General features: G+C 39.7%; 1 protein-coding gene across 1 annotated transcript; it reads right to left on the bottom strand.

The window, feature by feature from the left end:
* Positions 1 to 615: 615 nt before the first annotated feature.
* On the bottom strand, positions 616 to 22,933 carry cUnh21orf91 (chromosome Un C21orf91 homolog). The gene is made up of 5 exons (XM_080435251.1): positions 22,830 to 22,933; positions 20,486 to 20,634; positions 5,237 to 5,725; positions 4,435 to 4,497; positions 616 to 2,936 (listed from the first exon to the last, which is right to left on the bottom strand). Exons 2-5 carry the CDS (start codon positions 20,610 to 20,612, stop codon positions 2,767 to 2,769), a joined length of 849 nt encoding a protein of 282 aa, XP_080291377.1. The 5' UTR covers positions 20,613 to 20,634; positions 22,830 to 22,933; the 3' UTR covers positions 616 to 2,766.
* Between the last annotated feature and the right edge of the window lie 3,409 nt (positions 22,934 to 26,342).

Below are 26,342 nucleotides of genomic sequence, written 5' to 3'. Positions count from 1 at the left end.
GATTCGTGTCATTACCCATGGGTGTTTATTCATATTGATAATGATATGCTGTTTTGTATTGCTGTGATAATACCATTTCACTATGCAAAATGAAATACATACCGATAATGTTTTACTTTTAATTAATGTGATTATTCAAATGTATTTCAACTCAGATTTGTGATCCCAGCTGATCAAAACAGGTGTTTAATAGTAGACAAATTAGTTTATTAGTGCCATTTCTCCACTAGAGGGCACTCAATCTCCATCTTCCATTCAATCAGGAGTGGATGTACAGTAGTACATCAATTAATTAATATTTGTTTGACTATATTGAAATGACTTGTCCTGAAGTTTAAATTCCTTTATATACATAGGTGGCTTGGTAAGTAGATGATATGACTTTATTCTCCCACTCATTTAAGTTGCTATACAACATCAATTTAGCGCCAGTAAAATGTTACTTGTTATAATATAATGGTAGGCATTAAAGGATATGTCCTTTAATGGTGAACAGAATTTGAATAAGGTTAGACAAACTTTTGTTTCGAGTGATTACCCATGTATTAAAACATGGCAAATGCTAACTTATAAATAAAGAAAATACATCTCAATCTAAATATTAAAAATAATTGTATTTTATTTAAATGGTTTAGAAAAAATACAAACTGTTAACATATCACTCCAGCGATAAGCTCCATGAACACACAATAAATACAATGTAAAATTCAACACAGCATATAACGCAGCCATATGAATGATCAGAAGGGGGAAAAAAGAACCTGTCCATAATCTAGTCTAGAAGAGAAAGTTAACAGGTATGCATACATGTCAGATACAAATCAAGGGATCCACCACAGACAAACCAATGGCAGGCAGCTTGAATCGTTTGCCGAGCAGAGACATTGGTTAAGAGTAAGACATGTTTTCACTGCTAACAAGCCTGCACAGCACTCAGATTCAAAATTCATTTAACACGTAATGGAGAGTGAAAATGACTGGACCCATAAACTTGCATGATAAGACACACACCAAACACATATTTATCAATTAAATCAAAATTAAGATAAAAGTTTTGAAATGGAGCTCAACCCACAAGGGGTCAAATATATGTAATCTCTTATAAAGAGCATAAAATGGGATGCATTGACAAAGATGAGTAATTAAAAATGGCAATTCAATGATAACAGGGTTTTTCCATGTGCACTATATTTAGGTAGCCAACTGACCACCTTAGGGAAAAAACAAAGTATTTATTCATATCCTTTCCACATATAAGGCTTCCGATTTATTTCAAAGTGTCTATTTCTTGCATAGGATTCCTGAATATATCTTAAAGCGAAAAGCCATCTTGTTAGTTTGTTCCTCCTCCCAAAAGGGTGTGTTCCAGCATCTCTGCCTGACACCCACCCAACTGGCAAGGTCAGGAAAACCTAATATAACGTTTATTGCCATTACAATTTTGGAGAGCCAACAATAGAATAATCACATCAAGATTCACCGTTTACCCTTCACCGACTGGCTAAACCTCAGCTCTGCCTAAGGGGAATGGGCTAATATCTAAAGCCTGATAGATGCAACATGTTGTGAGCTTGTAGATCTATTTTTGGTGAACTACATCATTGTATGACAGAGTATAAATTAAGCACAAGACAATCATAAACCAACCACAGGCTAAAAACACTGTCCATTATGTGCACCCTAACTGTAATGTCAATATTTCTTTACAGTATGTCCCCTTCAAAAACCAGTGAGCTGAAGAGGAACAGTATGAATCCATTCATATTTATATTGCTGTAGCATCAGCTTAGCCCTCGCAGATCAGTGGTCACCAAATAAAGGAGGGCAAGGCAAAAATCCAAACACACAGAACTTGAAAGAAAGAATTAAACGAAGACAGTTCAAATTCTTAAAATAAAAAAAACTATGGGTCAATAATTTAAGTTGCGGTGGTCATATAGACACATACAGTATTTTTTAAAAGTAACACGTTCACTGGTAGGCCAGTCCAAATCAAGTATTCATCCAATCCCATGGTATAAAATACTGTAACTCAGAACTCACAGCAACAAGAGAAACATTTGCTAATATGGAAGAGTGGTATAGAGCGGTGCTGGTGCAATATCCATATTTGAATATTCTCCTTTTTAACTGATAATTCAAAATACTAGTGAAATGAATAAAACTGACATCAGAAATAAAAATGAAATAAAACAAACAGCAACCATTTATGTAGATTAGATTATTTGCAAAGTCTGTATACAGTACATCTAATCAGGCATTCTTAAATAATACCATTGTCTGTGTAGAGGTAACATGTCCAGCAACAGTGGAAAGATCACCTCAATCTTGAACACACAGGGTCAATATGCGTAGCATTGCTTTGGGCAACTTTTCACACAGAGAAAAGGAAGCAATTAGTTTGAGTGACTATGGAAGAATCAGTTCTGGAGCCTGGCTTATGTTCCTGGATCAGCTGAAGTGATTTAAACACCAATCAACTGAGCTGCAGAACAAAGCGTAAAACAGGACTTTCACTAGCGTTCCATGTCAAGCAATTAAAATCTTCAAATCCTCCAAATTATCCTCAACTGCACATCATCAGCCCAACCTGGTGGAGGAAAACCACATCACCCAATGCACACCCACACCCTCTCTCTCAACCCCAAGCTTAACTTCACTGTGTATAAAGTAAAGTAGTGCTACACAGCAAGGCTTGTTTCAGCCTGTCTGCAGCAAGCACGGTTAAGTGGAAGGTAAGACAAAGATGCTGGCCTTTAGCCTCCTTTACTCCACAGGGCCACTGCTGCTGGCCCTCACGCCAGCCCTGCTGATGTGCAGCCATGGCAGCTTGGCACAATTCTTGAACAGCTGCTCTATGGCGATGTGACGCACGTGCAGCTCCGATGCCAATGAGTCCTTCGCCTGCACTCCTGCGGTCAGCTGCTCAAACACCTCTGTAGAGAGAGAGTGACAGAAACACAGGGATCAGAGTTAAGCTGTCAATTTACACACGGGGTCAAGTCGTATACAGACAGAGCAGGCAGGAACAACAAACAAACAGAAGGGAAATCAATAAATCTGGTTAGACAAGCAGGTTGCAAAACATGACAGAAAACCGCATAATTTATAAGAGAAAAGGGAAGGCAAAAACAAACACATACAGTATAATGCCAGAATAATGTCAGCCAAGGACATAGTGATTGAGCCAAGAACACTCATTTACTAAGTTTATGGATATGCAAATGCATCCAAAATAACAGATCATAAATTTTAGCACGTATGTGGTCTGCCCTGAATAATGTATGAAAAGCTATAGCCTACACATCTGTTCCCAGTAAAAAATACTGTAATCAAGCAGATCAAATTATTCCAAGAGGGCTGGATAGAAAGCATAAGATGAGCACAAGCTTCTGTTTGACACACACACACACACACAAATGATTTCCATTTGCGGTGAGATGCTCCTACTTTGAGTCTTTGTAACTCTGTACATACAGTACAGTGCAGTGCACTTAAAATGGTGATGGATGCAGTAAACATGTACAGTATGCATGGCATGAGCCAGCGCACCACAGTGTCTGATTCAATGTGGTTGGTTACGTGCTTTGACTTGTCTGTCCTTCAGAAGCCAACACTGTGTGTTAGACACACCTTTATTGAATTGAATTTCATTCAGTGAAGCCATGATGCCAAAACTCTACTTGGCAGAGAGTACTCCATAGTATTGTACTCTCTCTGCAAGCACAAGATGTGATGTGGTGAAAAGCACTGTTAGCCACTTAAACTGGACTTTGTTGACAAGGGTCCCCCAGGGTTCTGTACATCCCCTCTACACCAAATCTCTTTAACGAAACTAACATGCTCACGACAATGCTTTGTGAAATTGTAGATCTGCTATTTTCACCAAATATTTGGCAATTATGACCAGAAAAGGGAAGCTAGGGTCCATGTGGTTAAAGGACCATACCGGTGGTTTGACATGTTTAGCTCATTGACTACGACAGGGTAAACTTGACATTGCTGTGTCCACTTGATTGTTCTGTTAATTTCAGTACAGTATGAAAATAATAAACATGCAGCTTGAGATAATATGCTGCAATCCAACATTCTAAGTATCATTCTGTGTTGTATTTTCTATTTTGTTTTCAAAGTCATTATCAATGCAATTTAATCAATTTTAAAGTGCAAACGGATTTTAAAAGAAAAGCTTGATTTAAGAATGACATTCAAACTATGACATATAGACCACACAATGATGTTTAGCCAGGATTAACTCAATTATTCATTTAAGTTCGGTAACATTTTAATGGCTATAGAGAAAATAAACAACATTTAAAAGTAAAGCCATGAAAAGGAAAACACTATAAGTATATATGTTTTATATTCATGACATTTAAGTGTTGTGTGATATCATACCACTTCATACAACATATACGTTCAACAGTGCCTTACTTTGTATCTGCAACAGTAGCCGGTCATTCAGCTGATGGAGTTCCTCCATACTCATTTTAACCACTAAGGGAAAAAACGGTTCTGATTAGAAAATGTCAAAGGAACAGCATGTTTGTCAAAATCAGAGACGCACCTGTACATACATATTCCATGAGTGTACAAATAAAATGTACTTTAAAATAACCTTATTGCTCATTCCCATCTTGAGGAATATTAATGGAGGGAATGTTAACTCATGTTGAAGCTAGCTGTGATTTGCATCAAATAAAAATAGAAATTTGTAAATTGTAAATTAAGTGTAACAAAATGTTCCAACACGTGTGGATGAAAATACAATTTAATTTACAACATAATTGACATTAAGCCTTTTTAGGTTTTCTTTCAGGGTCCCGTGAACACAAACAACCCTTGCTGCAGTGACAAGGCAAGAAAAAAAGTTATAGTTTTGGGGTAGTAGAGGGAGACCAGCTGAAGTTTCCTCTGCAAACTGAACGCCCACAAGAAAGGTAAAGACTCTAAGTAGTAATGTAGAACTTATGGTCATGCATCAGCTTTGTCTGACACGTTTAATGAGCGAGAGCTCAGAGGCAATGAGAATCTCTGGATAGCAGAGATCACAGAAGATAAAGAAAGGAATGATGCCTGCTATCTGTCTTTTTCACTTCCTGTACTCACTGGTGTCAAGAGATATTAAAAAAAGCTTTAAGATGTGTGTTGCTTGAAAATGCCATTACCGTTACAATCCACCAAGTCATTCATGTAGTAAATCTAGGCTATAACTATCGTGGCGGTTCATGCTTACGTTCGTCTCGGCTGTGACCCTGGTGTCCATGCTGTGCCTGGTCTCCTGCAGAAGATTGACTTCCACAGTGTAGACCCCTCCTGCTTTTGCCTGCCCAAACATCATCCAGCTCATCCTCGTCGTGGCACTCCAACATTCCCATGGTGTAATCGGGCAGCCCAGTGGCGTTGGCCGTGTCCCAGCGTGGTGCGTAGCGGGGCACCTGGGCGTCAGACTGAGGCAGCAGCTTACAGTCACTCTGCTGGCTGTAGCAGAGGAGCTTGTTCCCTCGCCGGCCCGGGCCCTCTGAGGAATCCGAGGGGTCTTTGTTTTGGGCGTACTGGATGATGCGGCTCAGCTTCTGGCTGAGGGCCAGCTTCATGCCCTCATAGGCACTGCGGGACACTTTGGAGCGTGACAGCTTCTGGTTGGCGATGAGGTGGTATTTCTCAAAGCAGTCCCTGTGGCCACGCAAGGACTTGGAGTGTAACAGAGTGGAGGAGGAGACACCTGAAACAACACAGACACAAAGCATTGAGTCAACAAGCGGCCGGAGGCATAGTCACAGGAACAGAACTCAAACTGAGGGCCCAGTTTAGGGATTGTTGGACAATAATACACTTGATAGAACATATCTGGCATCTTTCTTTAGAAATGAAATGACTGACAAGAATGGTTGACCTATAGAACTCAAGTTAGTTAATAAATTAAACTTCCGTAAAAGCAAGCTAAAACTGGAAGATTCACCTACGGTGAACTCTTGTGTAAGCTGCTTAGTGTGCGACGGATCAACCACCAGAGCATAGAGAGAGAAGTGATAGCAGATTAACCCAATCTCGACGCACACAAATTATCTAAAATTGTGAGAAGTCTCACTGAGGAAGCTTCACAGAATACCTTCTGTCCACACAGAGTACCTGGGCAGCTGTGTTATAGTTTGGCTTAAATTACCTGAGACTTCCTTCCAAAACAGACAGATCGCCTGTAATTTACACAGTAGAGACACTTCTAGGATTGAGTAAAAGAAAAAACAGGACACTCTTTTCAGCCACACTGGCCAAAGTCAAAACAACCTTGCAGCAAACTGGGTTATATAGAGCAAGTTTTGCTAATGAGAGAGCTCAATAAATACCTGAGGCAAGGAAGAGAGAGTGGGAGAAAGGACAGGAACGTGTGTGTGTGCGTGTGTGCGTGTGACTGACAAGAAAGAGATGCTTATTCAGGCTTTGTTTGAAAGCCTTCAGTCTACATTGCTAGCAGGTAGCAAGCACCAAACACTATGAGATTAATCACAATCATTCATACAGAATGAAGCTCAGCATGGTTTTCTCAGTACTTTTATCAGAAGCAGGGGTGCACTTGTCACTTCACAGGATGTTTTAATGCAATGATTTAAAGGTAGGGTACGTGATTTTCTTTGGTTAAAATAAGTGTTAAATAGCTCTATGTTCTGATAGTACTCATTGCTATAGAGTGTTTGTTCAGTAAAAGGAGTCTCCTTGTCTCTCCAGTTCTTTATAAAACAGAAAATGCATTTTAGTTTCAGTTTCATTTCCAATTTTATCCAATCAGGATAGAGAACTCAATCAGGATATAGATTAAACAAGTGAAATTGGAAGTGATGACACTAAGAAATGAGAAGGCAAAATTGGAACTGGAACACTATAAAAATTAAGCTTAAAAATGGGTACTTTCTCCTGATTGGATGAGATTTTGACACCTACCGAAAAATGTATTTTCTGTTTATTAAAGAGCTGGAGAGACGGGGAGACTCCTGTAACTGAACAAACACTCTATAGCAATGATTACTATCACAATATAGTGCTTTAACCTTTTAACAACATACTTTTTGTTTTAACCAAAAAATATCACTTACCCTACCTTTAATATCTTTTGTGGTCAATATATTTATTTGAATGGAAAAGTATAATATTGTTATCTAAGTGGAAGAAGAGAAAACCAAATTCAGCCGTTTCTCATTAAAGAAATTAAATATTTACTAAAATCCGAAATTTTTCAAAAACTATAAAACACATTTAAGATCACCTTCTGTTGTAAAGTAACATCTACGCTTTTATTGTATTGCTACATAACATTCCTACTTTTGTTTCTTTTTATCTCTGCATATTTATTTTGACAGAATGCCACCTAAGTTGATTACAGACTATCAGAAGATTTGTTATCGACAAAAAATAAATACAAAACTACTGGAATATTTAGCGCTGTTCAGTGGCGTAGCTGTATAGAAAATACAGCCATTGCGCCTGCACTGGGGCCCATGGGTTGGGGGGCTGTGCCCAATGTAGGGCAGAGAACTTTGCAAGTGATTCAGATTGCTGCCTCAAAAGCAGCCTGTGTTCAAAGAACAACTCACATAACACGTCCTAAATAGCCTGCACTAGTGCCCGCCCTAACTATGCTTCACCACCAGTTCTGTTAAACACTTGAGTCCTATTTTATACTTCGGCTATTCGAAAATAGCAGATACCACACCCCGTCGCATTGCACCGGGTTCATTTTTGATATCGACATGCCTAAATTAAGTACACCAGGGTTAATAAATAAATGTGCGTTTGATGCTGCGTTCAAACAAGCAGCAACAAAGCTACAGGCTACAAGTCATTTTCAATGAAAGCCAGCGACATGAAGCTACAAACTGACAATCAAAACGATTCTTGATTCCGATTTTCTGTTGGGTCACAATTAGATTAAAATCAATTCAAAACGATTTTTAAAAAATCGATTCTCAAAAAAAAAGATATTGTCATATTGTTTTCATCTGGACTTTAACAACCAAGTGTAGTCTAGCTCAAACTAAAACTTATATAATACCAGAGAGGGTTGTGTAAAAAATCTTGGCTGTGATGGAATCTTAGATAAGGTGTAGTTCTATTTGATGCAGAAACACAACATAATTGCCTTGATGCAAGTAACATTAACGAGTGTCTGTCAACAAGCGTCAGCTGGACAGTGACACACACACCTCAACTGTGCTGAACTGAAAGTGACTGGAGTTAGTAAAAAAACAAAAACCCTTGAATATGAATTGCGATTGTTACATGAATCGATTTTTCCCAACACCCCTACTGGCCATGTTTGGTCGTTTTGTAGCTTTTTGCCGTCACTAGTGTGGACGCAGCAGCACATCAAGCTGCAATCATGCTCCACACATTTGAGGTGATTCACTTTTCTTTTTACAACTAGCACTATTTTTTGTAGTCAAGGACAATCAACCATTCGTATATTATGTTGGTCAAATATGTTAGCATTTTCTTCACCATTACATTACAGTAAGCCTGGAAAGAAGTCTCCAAGTTCACCAAAAGCTAGGCTGTGTGACTATCAGGAACCTCTCCTTGCAAACGCTACTTTTTTAAACAGGATCAGCTACAAAACACAGCAGTGGATAATCTTCAGTTCATTTTTGTCCTTGTGCTCGCAAGTCTGAACCGGACTGGCTGATTAAAGAGCTAAAAGCAGCAAATAAACTGTCCCATTACATAAAGGTCAACATGAATGCATCTCATTTGCCTCAGCACATACTAACTAGCCTATATAGCTGTAAGAGTGTGACTCAGTCATGTGTGGGAATATCTATTCTTAGCTTGTGTGTGTTGAATGTGCACTCTAAGCCTGAGGTTTTAGACAACCTGACATCTTTACAGTGGATTCATCTTGTTGGGGTACTATGACACACACTATCTGTGCACATGTGCGTGTGTGTGCATATTGGCCTCTTATGTTTAATTTACTCCATTGCAAGATGGTGTCGCTTGCCAAAAAGAACTGATCTACAAGGGATGCAAAACAAACAAAGTTGTTAGCTTGTAGATCAATTATTTTAAGTAAGCAACACGGTCACGCAACAAAGTAAACAAGAAAAGTGTGCTCCTCTGAGCACAGGTCTTCGCCAGGCCGGGTTGTCTACCCAGGACCTGCAAACTTTGGGTCATAACCACTTGGAATGGAATCTGAAAAAAATCTGTAGGAGTAGTAGCAAAAAGGATCGGTTGAAGAAAACGCACTATGGCAGAACATTTAATCTGGCACAAACAGGGCCTATAAATTGTGTCATGATGATCCAAGGAATCCAGGGGAAGAAATATGTTGATTGTATGACCTATGGTTCAAGAGTTGTAGGCCAAAACGTTAAGTGGGCTCTTGTAGCGCTACCATGAGGAGATTTTAACTTTTTGGCTTAGTGGGAATGTGCGTGCAAAGTTTCCCAGCAATCAGGCGATGCATTCATGATGTGTGGTATTTGGTGCAAAACGGTCACCACCAACTTTGGAAGCTTATCGGAATGGGATATGATAAATGCGACAGATACGTCTTAATGTATACCGAATTGCATAAGGTTTGGACAAAATCTGTAGGAGTAGTAACAAAAAAATTGGCCAAGGCAATCGGATGCTGCATTCATGATTTGAGGCATTTTGTTCAAATGGGCCACTCCTACAAACTTTGGAAGCTAATCTTAACCAATCAGGATGGAATATGAAAATTGGAATATGAAAAATATGAGAGATACGTATTAATAACATGACCATAGAGATAATGTGCGCCAATGTGCATGATGTTTGGACAGAATCTGTAGAATTATTTAAAAATGGGTTTAGGAAAAATCTGCCTCCTGGTGGCGCAATAACAGGCCAATGTGAGAAATGTGGGGCAGAGGTTTTTTACTTGGCCTCCAAGGAGTATGTGTGCACAGTTTCACACCAATCGGTGTGCCGGAGATTATCTGCTCACAGACGGACGGACGGACAGGGGCGAAAACATAGTTTCGGCCATGCCTTCGGCCTGGCGGAGACAATTAGGCTTAAGACACCGTCTGAAGCATACTGCCTGCCAGGGCCTTCATAATCTTTCTACCCAATCAACCAACAGCTCATAAGCTACTCAGTCTCGGCTCCTGACCTGGACTATGACATATACTAGCTGACCATCATGGACCAGCAACCAGGGTAGTACACGATCAGGTAAAGATCCCATTCTAGCTAAGCAGCTTAGCATTACTGTATTTCACTGTCAGACACAGACAGGCAAGCACACATACACAATTCAGAGGAGCTGACTCAATACTGTTTTGCCGTGGCAGCCAGGGACATTTACCAGCATGACACTGATGATCAGCAGCGCTTAAAGAACAGCCTCTTTACTGTACAACAGTTAACTGTCTTTCACTACTGAATAGAACAGTGTTTTTCCAAGTGAGCGTCCTGGGCCTTCAAGTTCTTGTAATTGTGTTAATTAGAGTTAAAGAGCCAATTCAGGTGACTTGAAATAATTTCCAACTTGGGTGGTACAAAGTAAAGGACAGTGAATAAACACTACAGGCTGGTGTGGATGTAGCAGAAAAAATGCATTGTTCCAATTTTCTTATAGAATAGTTTTGGTTAAAATTTGGATCCACTCCACAAAAAACATCACATAAGAGTTGTATACAAGTAGTATGTAAGTGTCAACATGGCAACTAAATGGGTGAGGGGGGGTGCTATACTAAACCCCAGGCTCAGGCGGGATTGGTGTCCCTTCATTTGATAAAATCCTGCTCTTTATTTAGCAAGCAACATTTTGCCAGCCAGACTAGGACCTACTACTGTAGTGGTTGCTGTCATGGAAACGGTAATCTTATCATGTAATCTGTTCCGAGGGTATCTTTTCATGCCCATGAGAGCCTGCTTTGTTCTCCTGTATTCATCTCCTGCTCTGCAAATATAAATGAGAGGTCAGCCGTTATAGGTAGCCTAAAGTCCCAAGAGGATCAATATACTGTATACTCTTTCTCTCTAGGTCGTCGTCAGACGAGTGCCCCATCGTTGCTTCCAGTCATCCCGCTTCTCCATACATCTGGCCAGCCTGTTGGTGCTTTTCGCTCCTGCATCTTTCTTGTTAATGTGGGACATTCTCGTGACCGGTGCCCGTGTGTTGGTTCCCACAGCACCAATTTGCTGTCTGGCAGCTCTTGATGTTTTTGGCTGTGTCCTGCTAGTCTCATTCTCCTGGTATTCCATCATACAGATTCTTGTTGGGAACATGTGTACTCTTGCTGATGTTAAGTACTGCACGCAACATTCTGGTATAGCACCTGTCTAGAGACTATTCACTACATTTCTGTGTTATAGCCTACAGACAATGAGGAATCAGCCTAAGAACACCCATTACCTCATGGCTTTACCTTCTACTTTATTGCCAATACCTAGCCTACAGAAACTATGCATGTTTTTGTTGGCCAAATTGTATGATACAAAAATAATCACACCATAAAAAACGCAATTTGTCAACTGTATAGGAAGGTAGGCGTCACTAAAACTAAACATAAATGTAATGTAAAGTTAGGCTAGTGCAATTTTCCACAGACCATAAGTTCTACTGTATACTAAATTAATGCAAAATGTGTCCTTAAATTTGGACTTTAATTTAATTTAATAGACAAATATTATATAAAGGCATGGCCCATGGGTACAAACTGGTACAAGTGGGTACTTCCAGTCTTGTTTACAAACAAAGCCATTAAAGGAATGCAAAAATATAGCCCGCTATGTCGACAGCCAAATCACATGTTGTCATAGGATACATACTCTAACATATCAAATTAAATGCTGCATTTTTAATTCCAGTCAAACTGGCACTGGCTGTGTATATCATTTATCAACTTTCTTTGACAAGAAATTCATTTAAGAAAGCAGGAATAATCACTCTGTGAGCTGACAGATGTACGTAGACGTGGAGCTGAAAGGGTGGACACTGTCAAATAGTGCGGGGTGGGAAATGAAGTCCTACTCAATATGGTTAAAGGACCATACCGGTGGTCTGGCATTTTGAGCTTATTGACAACGACCATAAACTTGATATAATTGTATTTGCGCAGCCCAAGACCTACCTGACAAATTATGTCAGGTCTTGTTTTGCATAGTTAGAAGCTGAACCACATAATGGGAACATTAGGCCTATAATATATATACACATATATTATGTACATATATGTTATGTATACACTTCCATTAAACACTCATCACCAAAGAAACCCTGTATACGAGCTACATGTCGCAAGCCTATCTTCACCAAATGTTCACCTATTACGACTTGCCCAGGCCAGAATAGGAACACTAGGGTTTTCATAGTCAGGAGGCCTGGTTAAAAGAAAACAAAACAGGTATCTGAAACCCTTATAGATAGAAACCCAATGCATCATACAAGATGTACAAAATAAACAAATAACATTCTACAGACAACGTTGCGTATTCCACTCCAGTGCAAGACCAGGCAAGATATATCTATCTGCCACAGATGCACACTTCAGACTCCTTGTGCAGACCTCTGTTTTTGCTTTCATCTGTTTATTGTGTGCACATTGGGCAAGGACACTTGATCCTTGACACACTTTTACTGGAGCCTGGGATGACAGTTGGTACAAGTAGGACAGAGGTCATGGGGTTACGGTGTCCAAATAGAGCTCCTTGGCACAGCCTTATGTGCAGTGTTTGACAGCTGTGCATGCCTTGGTTCTAAACCAGACAGAGCTCACGTGAACAGATGCTCAACCAATACCTGCACTTCTGACACAGGAGAGAAACCAGCATAAATTTACAAGATTGTTTATTTCAAAATAATACCTGCACAAAATGGACTGACATTGTAGCAGACCGCACAAAGCATTTTCCTTCACCAAGCAAGTAAGTAAGCAAGCAACATAAAGGCTGTTTTTCTAAATAAGAAGAGCATGCTACAGTTGCGTAACCCGCTCAGTTGTCATAAAAAGGATCATTCCAAAGTTGCAAAACTCACTTCATAATGTAATTTCACTCTTCCCCTTTCCCTTGTTCACCCGATCCTTCTCCCCCACCCAGAACACACAAATCCATCTTGAGATTACGGCCGACGAAAGTTGCAGAATGAAATTGTGCATTGTAATAATAATAATGACTGTTGAACAGGAGCAGTAGGATGGATGTGCTATGTGGTGGGGGTTCCTCTGGCAGGTGAGCCAGTGGGTAAAACAGCAGTAGCAAGCAGTGGGAGGAATTGATTGGTAAATCAAATAAATTGGGAGAGAAAAGGGGTAAAATAATTGGTTACTAGAAAAATCCTGGCAGCTTTTCTCAGCTACATTTTCTCAGCTGCTCGTTCATAATGACCTTTAAATTCCAATTCCATGGTCAACCTGCAGGGTAAAGTGGTCAACCTGCAGAGTTAAGTCCTCCAAATCAATACTCTAACACAGATGGATAGCTTTCCCTTGCCACTGCTTACATTACCTTCTAGTGTGCTCCTTATCAGTCTATAAGAATTGGATGAACTTGCAGGTTCTACAGCAGTGTAAATGGTCAATTAATATACTGCTAGGGGGAAAGGGGAAAAGGTATCTGTTGGTACTTGGTGATAAACTGATACTATGTGTGGTGGAAATAAATGGTTACCAAGCTCCAGTCCATGGTATGATTTAAACTTGAGCTAAACAGTTAAATATGGCTGTATCACTGGAACAAATCAGATTATTCCCATTTCATAGGTTGTAAAAGTGGAAAATGAGCCTCTACGTCTAAATCAACGATAAATGAACATTGAAAGCAGCCTATTATATTTGACCACCAAACATCTCCCAGACAGTAATTAATCAGGGAACCATTCAGCATCAGCTGGGTGGGGTTTAGCACTGCATACAGTAGCACAGTCAGCACATTCTGGGCCATCACTGTTTTCAGACATATAACGCTGCCAGGGGCAGCGGTGCTCTGTATACTCAAGGGGTGAAGAGTTCACCCACAAAGCATGCCCCTTTTAAGCACACACCACAATAGGTCTTGAACAGCAGCGCCCAGCATCAGCGGCAAAAGCATCATTCCAGGGCATTGTGCCTCTAGCTGTAGGCATTTTCTGCCCTCATCACAGGACTCAGCAAAAAAATCCATTTGCATTATGTAAGGACATGGAGGAATCTGTTTGGGTTCAGCTGAATCTGGCAGCTCAACAGACATGTTTTTTTAAGAATGAGCAATACACTATGGTACACAGTATCATACTTATAGCACTAATAGCAATATATTCCAATCTTTTGTGGGCATCATACAATTTGACTTAAAAAGGGCCACTCACTGAAGAGGCTCACCTCAATAATAATATTCAATTACACAGTCTGACACAGTAATGTCAAAATGCGTCTCTCTCGCTTTCTCTCTCTGGGTCCGGTCAGGTATGTTGACATGTTAGTGTTTTGTTGTTGTGATGTGGGCTTTAACTGAATGATGTCTCTTTCCCATGCGCAGTCTCTCTCTCTCTGTCTGGTGCACATGCACGCATGTGTGTGTGTGTGTGTCATAGGTGTGTATCATGTCACGTTTAGTATGTTGTGTTAATCAGATTTGTAGCAGAACTGTAGAAGCTGAACAGTTAAATGGAAATGGCAAATTTGTTGTCACTTTCAGAGACTAATAATTTAAGTTTTCCTATCAATGCATCAATGAGGTTGGCACATAATGAATGCATCATTACATTGGTACAACATATTGGGAGTCATTTTGATATCTGTACATGGTGCAGGTTTCTGTCCACCACTGGAGACTAGGCATTTCAATCCTCAAATTAATCGAAAATGAATGAGATTGTATATTGTCTACTTTTGAAAAAACTTTGGGGGTTTTATTATTTCCTAAACTTTTCCTGGTACATTATTACTAATAATGATAATGATGAATAATGCTTTAGTATGTGACGACAATAGACTGTTTTCACTGCAGTACCGTCAAACGAATTAGCATAACATGCTGGAATGGCAATGGGAGAGACCGTTTTAACATGCCCTCCTTGGCAGCATAAGTGCTGGTATTGCCTGATAAGCGTTTTCATTTGTATATTTTCTAACAGTATAGTACTTTATACTCGCACGAGAGGTGACAGTAAGCACGCAAGACTGTAACTTTAATCCATCGGAAGAACAGAGGATAAGCTAAATGGTTCTCACACTTTTTCTCTCTCTCAATGATTCATTATCACGGGGACACGGGGGTTAACAGGAGGAGTTTTAAAATCTCATGTCCAAGACGACACATCTTGAAATGTCAACATTGCTCAACATTGCAACATTGCTTTTTAAACAGCCACTTCTTAAGATTACAGACAGCTGTGTGTGCGCTGCAGTGATTCCCCTTTCGTGAGCCCCTTCAGTGTGTCTGTGTGCCTTTCTCTTTTTTCTCTCGCTCTCACCCAACCTCTCCCTATAAACTGAGATAATTTTACTTACATCTTGGAAAAGCCATCTTCATGCAACATATTTAAGTTTCATCTTTCCTCATAGCCTATTGTCAACATTGCTCTGAAGCATTTTGTCACTGAACAGTTTTTGGCTACAGTCGAGTATACAGGCCCTCTCGTCTCGTTATTAAGCACCCGCATTAAAGCATGCTGGCTCTTATCTATTGCTCTGCCAAACAAGATCAAACCAAACAAGATCAGTGCCCGTTTTCACATGAGTTGGATTTCCACTATACTTCCTGCACTTTGGCTATGTGAAAACGGGGTAATAAACAGATAGCACATTGTTGTTGTTCAAAGTGTTGCGGCCATTCATGTCATGCATACGTTTGAAAAGCTACTTTTAGAAAAAGGATACAGGTCTCCACAGGAAACACTTCAGCTACAGTATTCAGCTACAGTGTAACAAAGGCTGTGCTTCCGGAACACACAGCACCCCCCACGCAGTGCTTCGCTACTCTACTTACTGTAAATCTCCCCTAGCTTCCCTTTTCATGGGGCGAACGTCCGGCAAAAATAACTAATCTACAAGCTCACTAAGCGTTACGCGTTGTGAGCTTGTAGACTGGCAATTTTTGTCCCGGGGGTACACTGGTCAATGTAGTATACAGGGTTCAAGTGGTTAATGGGCGGGTGGTGAATGTTCCCATTTGCAAGACAAAAAGAAATTACTTCATATCCTGTTGACATAAGCCTTTTGTTAGATTAATGTAAAATACAAAACTCTAGTGTACAGTCTTTTCTTGCTATGCTTCATTATATGAAGCCGCACGTTGTGTCAAAAATAGCCAATCTACAAGCTCACAAGGCTATTTTCGGCATGCCACACCAGCATGCAATGAAGTATAAATCAGGCTTTCGAGTTGGTGTAAGGACTGACTTCAGCTGTGCATAATGTCAGCAGCTCACGTGTAAACATACACGTGTGAACATCACTAGTTCATGTAAACCTTTGAGCAAGGCCTCAGGGGAGGTCGTGCGTAGAAATGAAAATGGTGAAATCTGGGTCTGTTCTTGGCAAGTGTGCATCCAGAATTCAATGTGTGATCATAGTCTGCGGCCGTCACATTTTAAATATGCTCTTTGTAATATAAACATAACAGATTAAACTTTATAGTTGAGTAAAACAATACAAGTTTGACAATGCATGTTCAGTAATACATAAAGATTAGTGAGGTAAGGAAAATGGTGAATGAGAAGAAGTTGAGTGCGTTCACTCAGTCACATATTTATGCGAGGGAAATATTTTGTTTTTTAATTTCAAGTTTCAACCAGGACACATGTAAAAATGGCCTTTATCATTTTTTTTACCAATGTCCTGTAATCATTAGCAGATTTCCTTTACACCATTTACAGGAGATGTGACATAAATGATTTAATGAATGATGATTTGAGACGTCCTTTGCATTGCAGCAGGCGCTGCACGTTCATTTAGCAACAGACAATAAATAAATCATTCTAACCAACTTCTCCAGAAAAGGGTTTTAGGGAGATGGTGACTCGTCTCTTGGGGTGGGGGGGCAGAGTCTAGGTACTGCTCAGCATGCTTCGTCTGCCTTCTTTGCACGGACAGTGAGCAGCCTTTTGTTCCCTTCACTTCTATCCTAATGAATCCTGGCACATGATGAACTGGGGGCATTATGCATGTGCAGTCAGTGGGCAGATAAGAGGGCCAGGGGTTCCTATCAGCAAGGCCTGAACTAAGCACAGTCAGCTGAGCTATCGTCCCTATCACCCGGGTAGACCTCGTCTATTACATCGACACATTTGTCCGCTATCCCCTCAACTCTGCTGCCCAACTGTTACATAAGACCCTATATACTCTATGTGACATAAAAAAGTGGAGAGTGCTGATGAATCATGACTCAACAGGCTTATGTCAAGTAATTCTGGATCAATCAAAAATGTATACATGTATTTTATTTAACCCATTTAGACCTAGAAAGCCTATACGTTGTTATACCCTTCAATCTAGGAAAGCATCTGTGTCATTTTAGATGTTGCTATGTATATGGCAACATGGTTTGTTTTTTACAAATTTGAATTAGAATTCTGGTGTTTAGAAAACAAAGAAATCGTCCTCATGTCAAACGGTTAATGTTTTACAGTTTAACAAAATATACGGCGACGGTCATATACGGTAAAGACTTGCCATGCATGAGTGCAAGGAATTACAGTAACGGGGAAAAGGAATTGAAAATGTGTTTTGAGACACAGTTGGATGGCTTGCAGAGGGGGAGATATTTATTTGAGACTTGGAGTTAACCAGTTATTGAGAAAGTTTAATAAAAATATTTGAGTAAATAAGCCTAGTCTTTTACAGGAGTAGTTAAGTCACAACATAGAGCTCACAGTGAAATGAATGCCAGCATGGACAATCTTTAGTGTAAAACTAAGAAAAATGTTACATCTCGTATTTGGGAATATCATGGGTTTTTACCCAGATGCCAAACTTGCAATATTAAAACGATTGATGTAATAATTACAATGTCTCCTCTATTCAAACAAAGGCTCTTTTTAAAAGTCTATGTCTGTGCCGGATGAGACAATATCGCAGCATAATTTTAATATTATTAACTTATCTTTAATATCACAATCCAAATCATATCCTTAATGTTAACTATTCGTATGAAGTGCAGAGCAACGTTTTGGAGATGCTCCTATGCAGGCATAGGAGAACAGATATTAGTGGTTTCATATCCAAAGAAAATGGCTGGTTTGTAAAAAGATTAACAGGGTTCTGCGGGTGGAAATGCCATGCCAGAAACATATCTAAATACACAGTATTAGGGTGCAGATTTTAAAGCTTTTTCTTTTGGCTCGCCTTGATATTAGCATAGGAAAAAACTATTGGTGATCTTCCCTTTAATTGCTGATGATCCTATTACCAATCGGAACAAATATAGTTGATCACACACCTCTGCTTATTAGGCTTAACATTTGGGGGAAACTAAATTAAACAAGCAACAAAACACTACAAATAGTAATTAACAATAGAAGGAAACGTATAGTTGATACATTTTGGTGACGCACAAGTCTTACTTCATGGCAGCAAAACCACAACTACTGTACCTCTAGACCAGTGATTCTCAGTCTCAACCTATGAGTCGGGACCCCAAATGATTTTGGGGGTCCTCAGATGATCTTCTCACTCAATAGTAAACAAACCAACCTACAGTATGAGTGTATACTGTGTGTGTGTGTGTGTGTGTGTGTGTGTGTGTGTGTGTGTGTGTGTGTTATCTACAGTATATGCTATTGCAGATTAGATCGGCACAAAAATATAGAAGGTTAAGCACGTAAAGCCTAAAATATATCAGAAAAAATAATAATAATTCAAAAGCAAACAAAGGCCAGACTAAACAATCCATACTCCCTCATTCAGTTCGCCTTTGTCATAACTGACCATTCTAGTCCTGTAAATATTTGCTGCATGAATTCCCTCTCCTTATCAAGGGTAATGATGATGTCTGATTCTGAGAATAATTTACTCAGCTAGCCTAGCCTATATGATACCATTTTCAATCTCCCCCCACTCCTTTTGTGTAAATGCACTGCTTTGCTCTCAAATCGCAAAAAAAAGCTCTTGTGGATCTATGAGACAAATAGTGAGAGAGAAGCATATCTAATCCCCTCAGAGCCACTACACTAGTTCAAATAGGCTGCTCATTAATTAAAAGCAGAAAAAGGCACTTCAAACACAGGCGCTTGTGCTAGAGTGACACATCAAACGGGAGCCAGCATAGTAGCATGCCCCGGTGACGACAACAGGCCTTTCAGGCGGCCAATTATTCAGCACAGAAATCTGACATATTCCTCCAGGAGAGGATATGAGGAGCAGAGAGAGAGAGCGGGTGAAAAACAAATCTCTCCATTATGATATCAACTGGCGTGAGCAATTTTGAGACAACACACAGTTCACACATGGTTAAAGTACAGATACAGTGATGGGTGTTCAATGGGGGTACTGACATCCAAGCCACATCCCCAGCAATAACCTTCAATTCCTTTCTATGGATTCATTCCATCGCAAACTGGCAGAACAAGAACCTTAAACAACCCAAGTCACTGGAAAATGCGAAAGACTAAGTGTGTTATACAACAGTTTGCCACGCTGCCTACATCTTCTATCTAAGCAGCTAAATATTATTTCTAGCACAAGGGAAACTTGCCAATAAAAAAAGCAAGATGACCAGCACTCACTTCAAAATCTTCTGAATTAGGCACAGGCAGCACAGGTTTCGGCATGAGCCTTCCTCAGCATCTCAAATGCTAGGAGGGCTCACGTCAAAATCTTGTGATTATTAAAATACTTTATTTGAACCGTGTATCCGGCAAAAGACTGTTGTTTGACGAGTGCTCGTTTACTTTGCAAACTTGCCAATAAGACATTAAAAAGAGCATATAGTATTTCATTCATAGGCAGCAGTAGCTGAGTGGGTAGAGAGGCCGCCTGGAAATCGGAAGGTCAACAATTCGCCCTGTCTACGTGTTGAAGTGTCCCTGAGACAGACGCCATATTAATGGCATCCACTGGCACTACAATGCAGAGGACAAGTTTCACATAATGTATGTGCAAATGTACAGTGATTGATATCCCAACAACAAGGAGGGCGGACAATAGCTGAATTGGTAGAGGCGGGACAAGATTCCCCGGTTCGCCCCCCGGCCCCGGCTATGTCCCTGAGCAAGACACTTAACCCCCGAAGTGCTCTTCATAACCATCTGAGCAGCAAATAGGTGGGTGAAGCTGAAACTGAATCCCCCCGCAGGAATATAGAGGTCTTTCAAAGGGGACTAAATTATTATTATTATCATAATAATAGTCACCACCGAGTTGGAAGAAAACAGCCCTCTGTGTGCCAAAGACTACAGCCTGCACGTTGCTTTGAAACATAAGCTAGCACGAATGCATCAGTTGCATGTGAAGAGCACGCTTGGCTCACAAGATCACTTTGTTTGCTCTTCGCTGCTGCTGTGAGCAAACAGGAGACGGAGGGAGCTCAGGTTACGTACCTTCAATACTGAGTTCAAAGCAGACATGGCAGAAGGACATGGTACCAGTGTCCGTCTCCAACTTGCAGACGCTGCAGATGTTGTCATCATTCAGGTCAATGTTCACAAACTGCTCCTCTTCATCCATAGTGTCTCTGGGAAAAACAACACTGTAGGAGAGAGAGAGCACATGGCAAGACGTGAGCATCTAGGTCACACTCATGAATGAACTCATTAATTCATCAACAGTCCATTCTATGCCTCAATTTGCAGAGAATAAAAATCCAAAATGGCTACATGTTTTTTGGTTCATGATCAGTTGACATGTGACAAGTATGTATGCCTAGAGCAGAGCATAAATCCTATATACTTAGCTGATCTAACCTAGGAGGTGCACGCAATTTGCACAAAACACCAAATCCTTTTGGCAAAAATAGAAGATCTACAATCTCACAACAGTTCGCATTATGAGCTTAGATACGAAATGTACGCTGAATTTTTCACTGTGGAAAAGGGACATTAGTGGTTTACTGTGTTACAGTTATAAGGTTTAATTCCCACTTATGCCAATTATGCCAATGTACAGTACTCGTTATGGTAATATACTGTATGCAGTATATTACCATAGATTTGCATGCAGTAAATGCATGTACATTTGTATGCAGTATATGTAATTTATGTTTTGACAGATAATGCACAGTTAAAGGTAGGGTAAGTGATATTTTTTGGTTAAAACAAAAAGTATTTTGTTAAAAGGTTAAAGCACTATATTCTGATAGTAATCATTGCTATAGTGTTTGTTCAGGAGTCTCCCCGTCTCTCCTTAATAAACGGAAAATATATTTTCCGCTAGGTGTCAAAATCTCAGCCAATCAGGAGAAAGTACCCATTTTTATAGTGTTCCAGTTCAAATTTTGCCTGCTCATTTCTTAGTGTCATCACTGGCAATTTCACTTGTTTAATCTATATCCTGATTGAGTTCTCTATCCTAATTGGATAAAATTGGAAATGAAACGAAAATGCATTTCTGTTTTATAAAGAGCTGGAGAGACAAGGAGACTCCTTTTACTTAACAAACACTCTATAGCAATGAGTACTATCAGAATATAGCTATTTAACACTTAATTTAACCAAAGTAAATCACTTACCCTACCTTTAATTTTTTTTAAAGATTGTCATCCTTGGCTTTATACATAAGCAACTACTGTATGCCTAAAATCTCTCAAAACAGATTCAGCAGCCAGCAACTAAAGCAAATTCAAAGGGAAACACTGTTTTTGTTTTTGCCGATGGGTTGCCAGATTGTCTTCAATGTAACACCATCCTTAGCTTAGTTCCAGACATGTTTCAAAGCTACAGCTATCTTTACAGAGAAAGACAGCAAGGCTGTCCAAACTTGGAACAATATTTACACATGATACTGTAGTGTAGATTTAACCCTACTCCAATGTACATAGGTTGGGTTCATTTCCAGAGCTGTTGCAGCCAGATAGCTCATTTGATTGCTTTGTCAAAAATAATCGCTTTAACCTTTGTCTATTTCTCAAGAAGACGGTCTGCACCAAGATAACAATACATCATGACAAATGCAACAGAATCTGGCCAATCTGAAACGGTTGGAAATGGAGGCAATAACATCTGAGATTACCTCCCGTTGGGCAGCATTTAATGACTTGGTTCCTCTGAATTAAAGGTTAGAGCTGACACACACACACACACACACACACACACACACACACACACACACACACACACACACACACACACACACACACACACACACACACACACACACACACACACACACACACACACACACACACACACACACACACACACACACGATCTTCTTTAGAAGTTAATTGCTTTGATCATTTTGTCAGTCAAAGGTGTTTGGAGGTGGAACCCCAGTGGGGTGCCCGTGGACCCCTGTGGGGTGCCGTGGACCCCTGCGGGGTTTGTCACCTGCAACAAAGACCAACAACAACGAGCACATGCGTTCTAACTTTCCCTCTGCTCTGTTCTGTTCACACATGCAACCAACGTTAGGCCCATCATGTCAGCTAACATATGTCCCCCAAAGAGGTACACTTCTCCCCCCCAGCAGGCATTTAAACTCCGTGTGAAACGTGTCTTTTATGAACATGAATATGTATAATAAACCAGTTCAATATGAAAGTTCAACACGCACTAACCGACGACGTTAACAGTTATAAACCATACATGAAGTTAAGCTAGCGAGGCTGACTGCCTTTCTGACTGATTCGTGACCCGTTATTCTGCGATACTCCACAAAGAAAGACCCAGCTAAATGCCAGTGTCAGGTCAAACATGGTTTCGGTATCGACTAAAAGCTCACACTTACCTTAAAATATATTAACACTTTTCAGAGAAAGGTTGGGGTTCCTTACGAACCAACGATTCGTGTCCTTCCCTCCCGTAGGAAGCCAAATCAATAATGTGAGCCAGGATGACCAGTGTTGCCAGCTTGTGTGAGAGAAACAAGGAACCATGTCTAGGAAAACAAGCCCAAAAGAAGCCAGCCCATCGCCCTTTAAACGTAATACATTGGCTATTTTAAAATAGCCAATCTACAAGCTCACAACGCGTCACAATGCGACGCATTGTGAGCTTGTAGATCTGGTATTTTCCCCCCCAAAAAAATTGAATATGTTTTGAAACATTTTAACAACACAAATCTTGTATGGGGGTCCCTGGCATAAAATATTTTCAGATGGGGTCCGCAGAGGCGCAGACAAATACATATTAATTTGGGGGTCCTTGACATGAAAATGTTTAAGAACCACTGGTTTAAACAACATTAGGAAACAAGCCCAAAATAAGCAAGTACACTTTAAACGCAACCCACAACCAAGTGACTTTACAGAAAAACAAGCCCAAATTCGCTTATAATACGTCGACATGGCAACGCTGGCCAGGATGACGACGAGCGTCACGGAACAAGTGCCACCTCTTTTTGGAATGACCCATTAGTTTACCAGAGGGGTGCAGCGACACATCAATACACCATAAAGAACATATTATACACAAAATGAATGAGGAAAACAAATATTGTGACAAAGCACAAGAATGTAAAACGTTATTTTGTTATGCACAAAGTTATAATTCGACGATATTACCCGTACTCAAAACAATATATTTTCGTATATCCCCCATAGTCAAGAGATGGTGCGTATTTTTGGCGTCATCAAAACATTTACACAGATCAAAAGAGATACATATTTGATATTTTACGGTTTATAAACGCATCTGATTGAAAGCTCGTTTTCTATGGGATGTTTTGAATTGAAGACACAAGCATTCAACACCCTCCAACCTATAATACCCATAGATCCTACCATGATGTTTCCTGATCCTTTCACTGTCTTTCACATGAAGTGAGTCACGCACGCGTGGGAAATTCCCGCGACCTAATCAACCCATAACAAGGTGGAAAACAAAACTGATTGGATTCATGATTTATATCCTAGTCCTAGGCAAAAGTCAGAATGTCGACGTAATTGTTATAATAATAATAATAATAATAATAATAATAATAATAATAATAATAATAATAATTATTATTATAATTATTATTGTTATTGTTATTGTTATTGTTATTGTTATTGTTATTGTTATTTTTAAGTCTTAAACATGCAAACGATTAGCCTATAGAATCGATACCCAATCAATGACCTACAACATGTCTGCGCTTTTCAACACCAAGGACATGATAATTAGTGGTAATTAAATGATCAAGTAGTATTTGTAAGCTAGCAGCAGACTATAATAGGCTACATTGCTGTTTATGTTTCAAATGAGGCTGCCAGTGCCAGCATTATGCAAGAGGCATTGTATCCTTTGTTGTGCTTTACTGAACTGTAATTTTAAAATCTATACACCAGGTATAGGTTTTATGTCGGCTACTCGAGGTAGAGAGTTACGCCTACGGTATTGAAAGTTCACATACAATACAAATGTAACAAAATGTAATATTTAGTTTTCCTTGAAATCGTAGAATGTACCTAGCTAGCCCGACCAAATGCTATTGTAGATATTCTTATGTCACGAATCTTGTAAGTTGTGCTTATCATTTTTGAAAGAAAACATAGGTCATTAACATTAATGATAGGCTTGTAGGGCCATCTCCTGGCGAAAGGACAGTAGTGTCTGTATGTAACATGAAAATTAGTAGGTTATACGTGTAAGCAATGTCCACACAATATGTTTTGGTCATCAATCAATTTCCACAAACACCTAAAAAATCTATATCAAATCAAATATTCAAAATCAATAATTGAATATTTCCATTCCCATTTTTCTGTGGTCCAGTTGCAGCAGGTAAAGTTAAGAGAACGTCTATTGTACATATTTCTTGTTTTTCATACCAGTAACCTGTAAGCTGATTGTATGACGTTCTGCATAGTAGTGTATATTTGTATGTCTTCTTAAATGTCATCATGATTTGAGTGCATGGGGATCTCATTTTAAATTGTATAAGTGCTTTTATGAGCGATCCAGTTTAGAGGACCTTGTATTGTGAATTGTACTTCCATGTACTTTTACCATGTCTTTCTAAATAAAGTATTCAATCAATCAATCAATCAATCAATCAATCAACGAAAAGAATATTACAGGTGTGCATATCTAAGACGCGTTTTCAGCCCCCTCTGGTGGAGAAATGGGCAATGGGCAAATGGGCAAACAAAGTGTGTTTGCAGTGACAGTCTCATTATATAATTTAGTAATGATGATAGTTTTGCACAATAGTTTTGCACCCACTTAGCATAGCTGTACCAAAAATGTACATAAAAAGTAACCAGAATTCGCATAATGCTGTTAAAATCTTGGACAGACAGATCAGCTTTTATTTCAATAATGCATCAAATCTCTCCCAAGATGATGTCATCTAAAAAACAAGACCTGTTAATTACTGGAGCTGCAATGACAAAAACAACACAACTGGGTCTAACCCAGTATAGGCTGGAACTAGTAGGTTATGGGCAATCATTAATTTGTGAAATGTTTGGCAATTTGTTAAAGGGATAGTCAGTGAATCCATCCTCTTTGGGTCCAGTTCTAACCTTAGCCAGGCTGAGAGCTTCACGATCAAAGTGGGTGATGATGTTATCACAAGAAAGGAGGAAATTACCTACCTGGGTTCCATCTTGGAGGCAAACCTCTCTGGTAACAAAAATGCCGAAAGAGTGATCAAAAAGGTTAACCAAAGAATACGCTTCTTGTATAGGATTGGACGTCTAGTCAGTAAGAATACTCTGAAGATTCTTGCAGGGGCCCTCATACAAGGTTATTATGATTATGCATGCACTTCATGGTATCACAACACCTCCAAGGCCTTAAAAACAAGGCTCCAAACATCCCAAAACAAACTAGTAAGGCTACTTCTTGACCTCAATCACAAAACCCATCTAACCCCTGCTCATTTTGCTAGGATTGGATGGCTTAGGGTTGAGGACAGAGTACAGAAACTTGCTATGGGCCTGGTCTTCAAGATACACCACAACATTGGGATCCCCCTGTATTTGTCTAAATACTTCCAAAATGTTAATGAATTCCACGATCATAACACCAGAGGCAGCTCTACTAATCATGTTCAACCCAGATTTGGCTCAACAAAGGGAATGAACTCGTTCTTATGCTATTCATCAAAAATGTGGAATGCCCTACCAAAAGGAGTAAAGGAGTGTAAAGCCCTACTCACTTTCAAAACTGCCCTAAAGATACACCTTCAGGAGGCTGCAATTCGAAAATGGCCCCTGTCTAAGTCTTAACCTACCCCCCTACCCCCCCCCCCCCCCCATTTATCTTTCTTCTCTGGTACTTTTTTTTCACTCTTCATACCAGCAACCTGTAAGCT

Source organism: Gymnoscopelus braueri (assembly GCF_963280865.1).
Source record: "Gymnoscopelus braueri genome assembly, chromosome: 8".
Taxonomy (NCBI): Eukaryota; Metazoa; Chordata; class Actinopteri; order Myctophiformes; family Myctophidae; genus Gymnoscopelus; species Gymnoscopelus braueri.
This window is presented reverse-complemented; position numbering and strand designations above follow the sequence as displayed.

Excerpts from the sequence above, each read along its gene's own strand:
- cUnh21orf91 (XM_080435251.1), bottom strand. The coding sequence starts at position 20,612 with ATGGATGAAGAGGAGCAGTTTGTGAACATTGACCTGAATGATGACAAC. Across the intron at positions 4,498-5,236 it reads GGGTCACAGCCGAGACGAAC|TGGTTAAAATGAGTATGGAG; the intron begins GTAAGCATGAAC and ends TTTTTCCCTTAG. Across the intron at positions 2,937-4,434 it reads GCTACTGTTGCAGATACAAA|AGGTGTTTGAGCAGCTGACC; the intron begins GTAAGGCACTGT and ends CTCTCTCTACAG.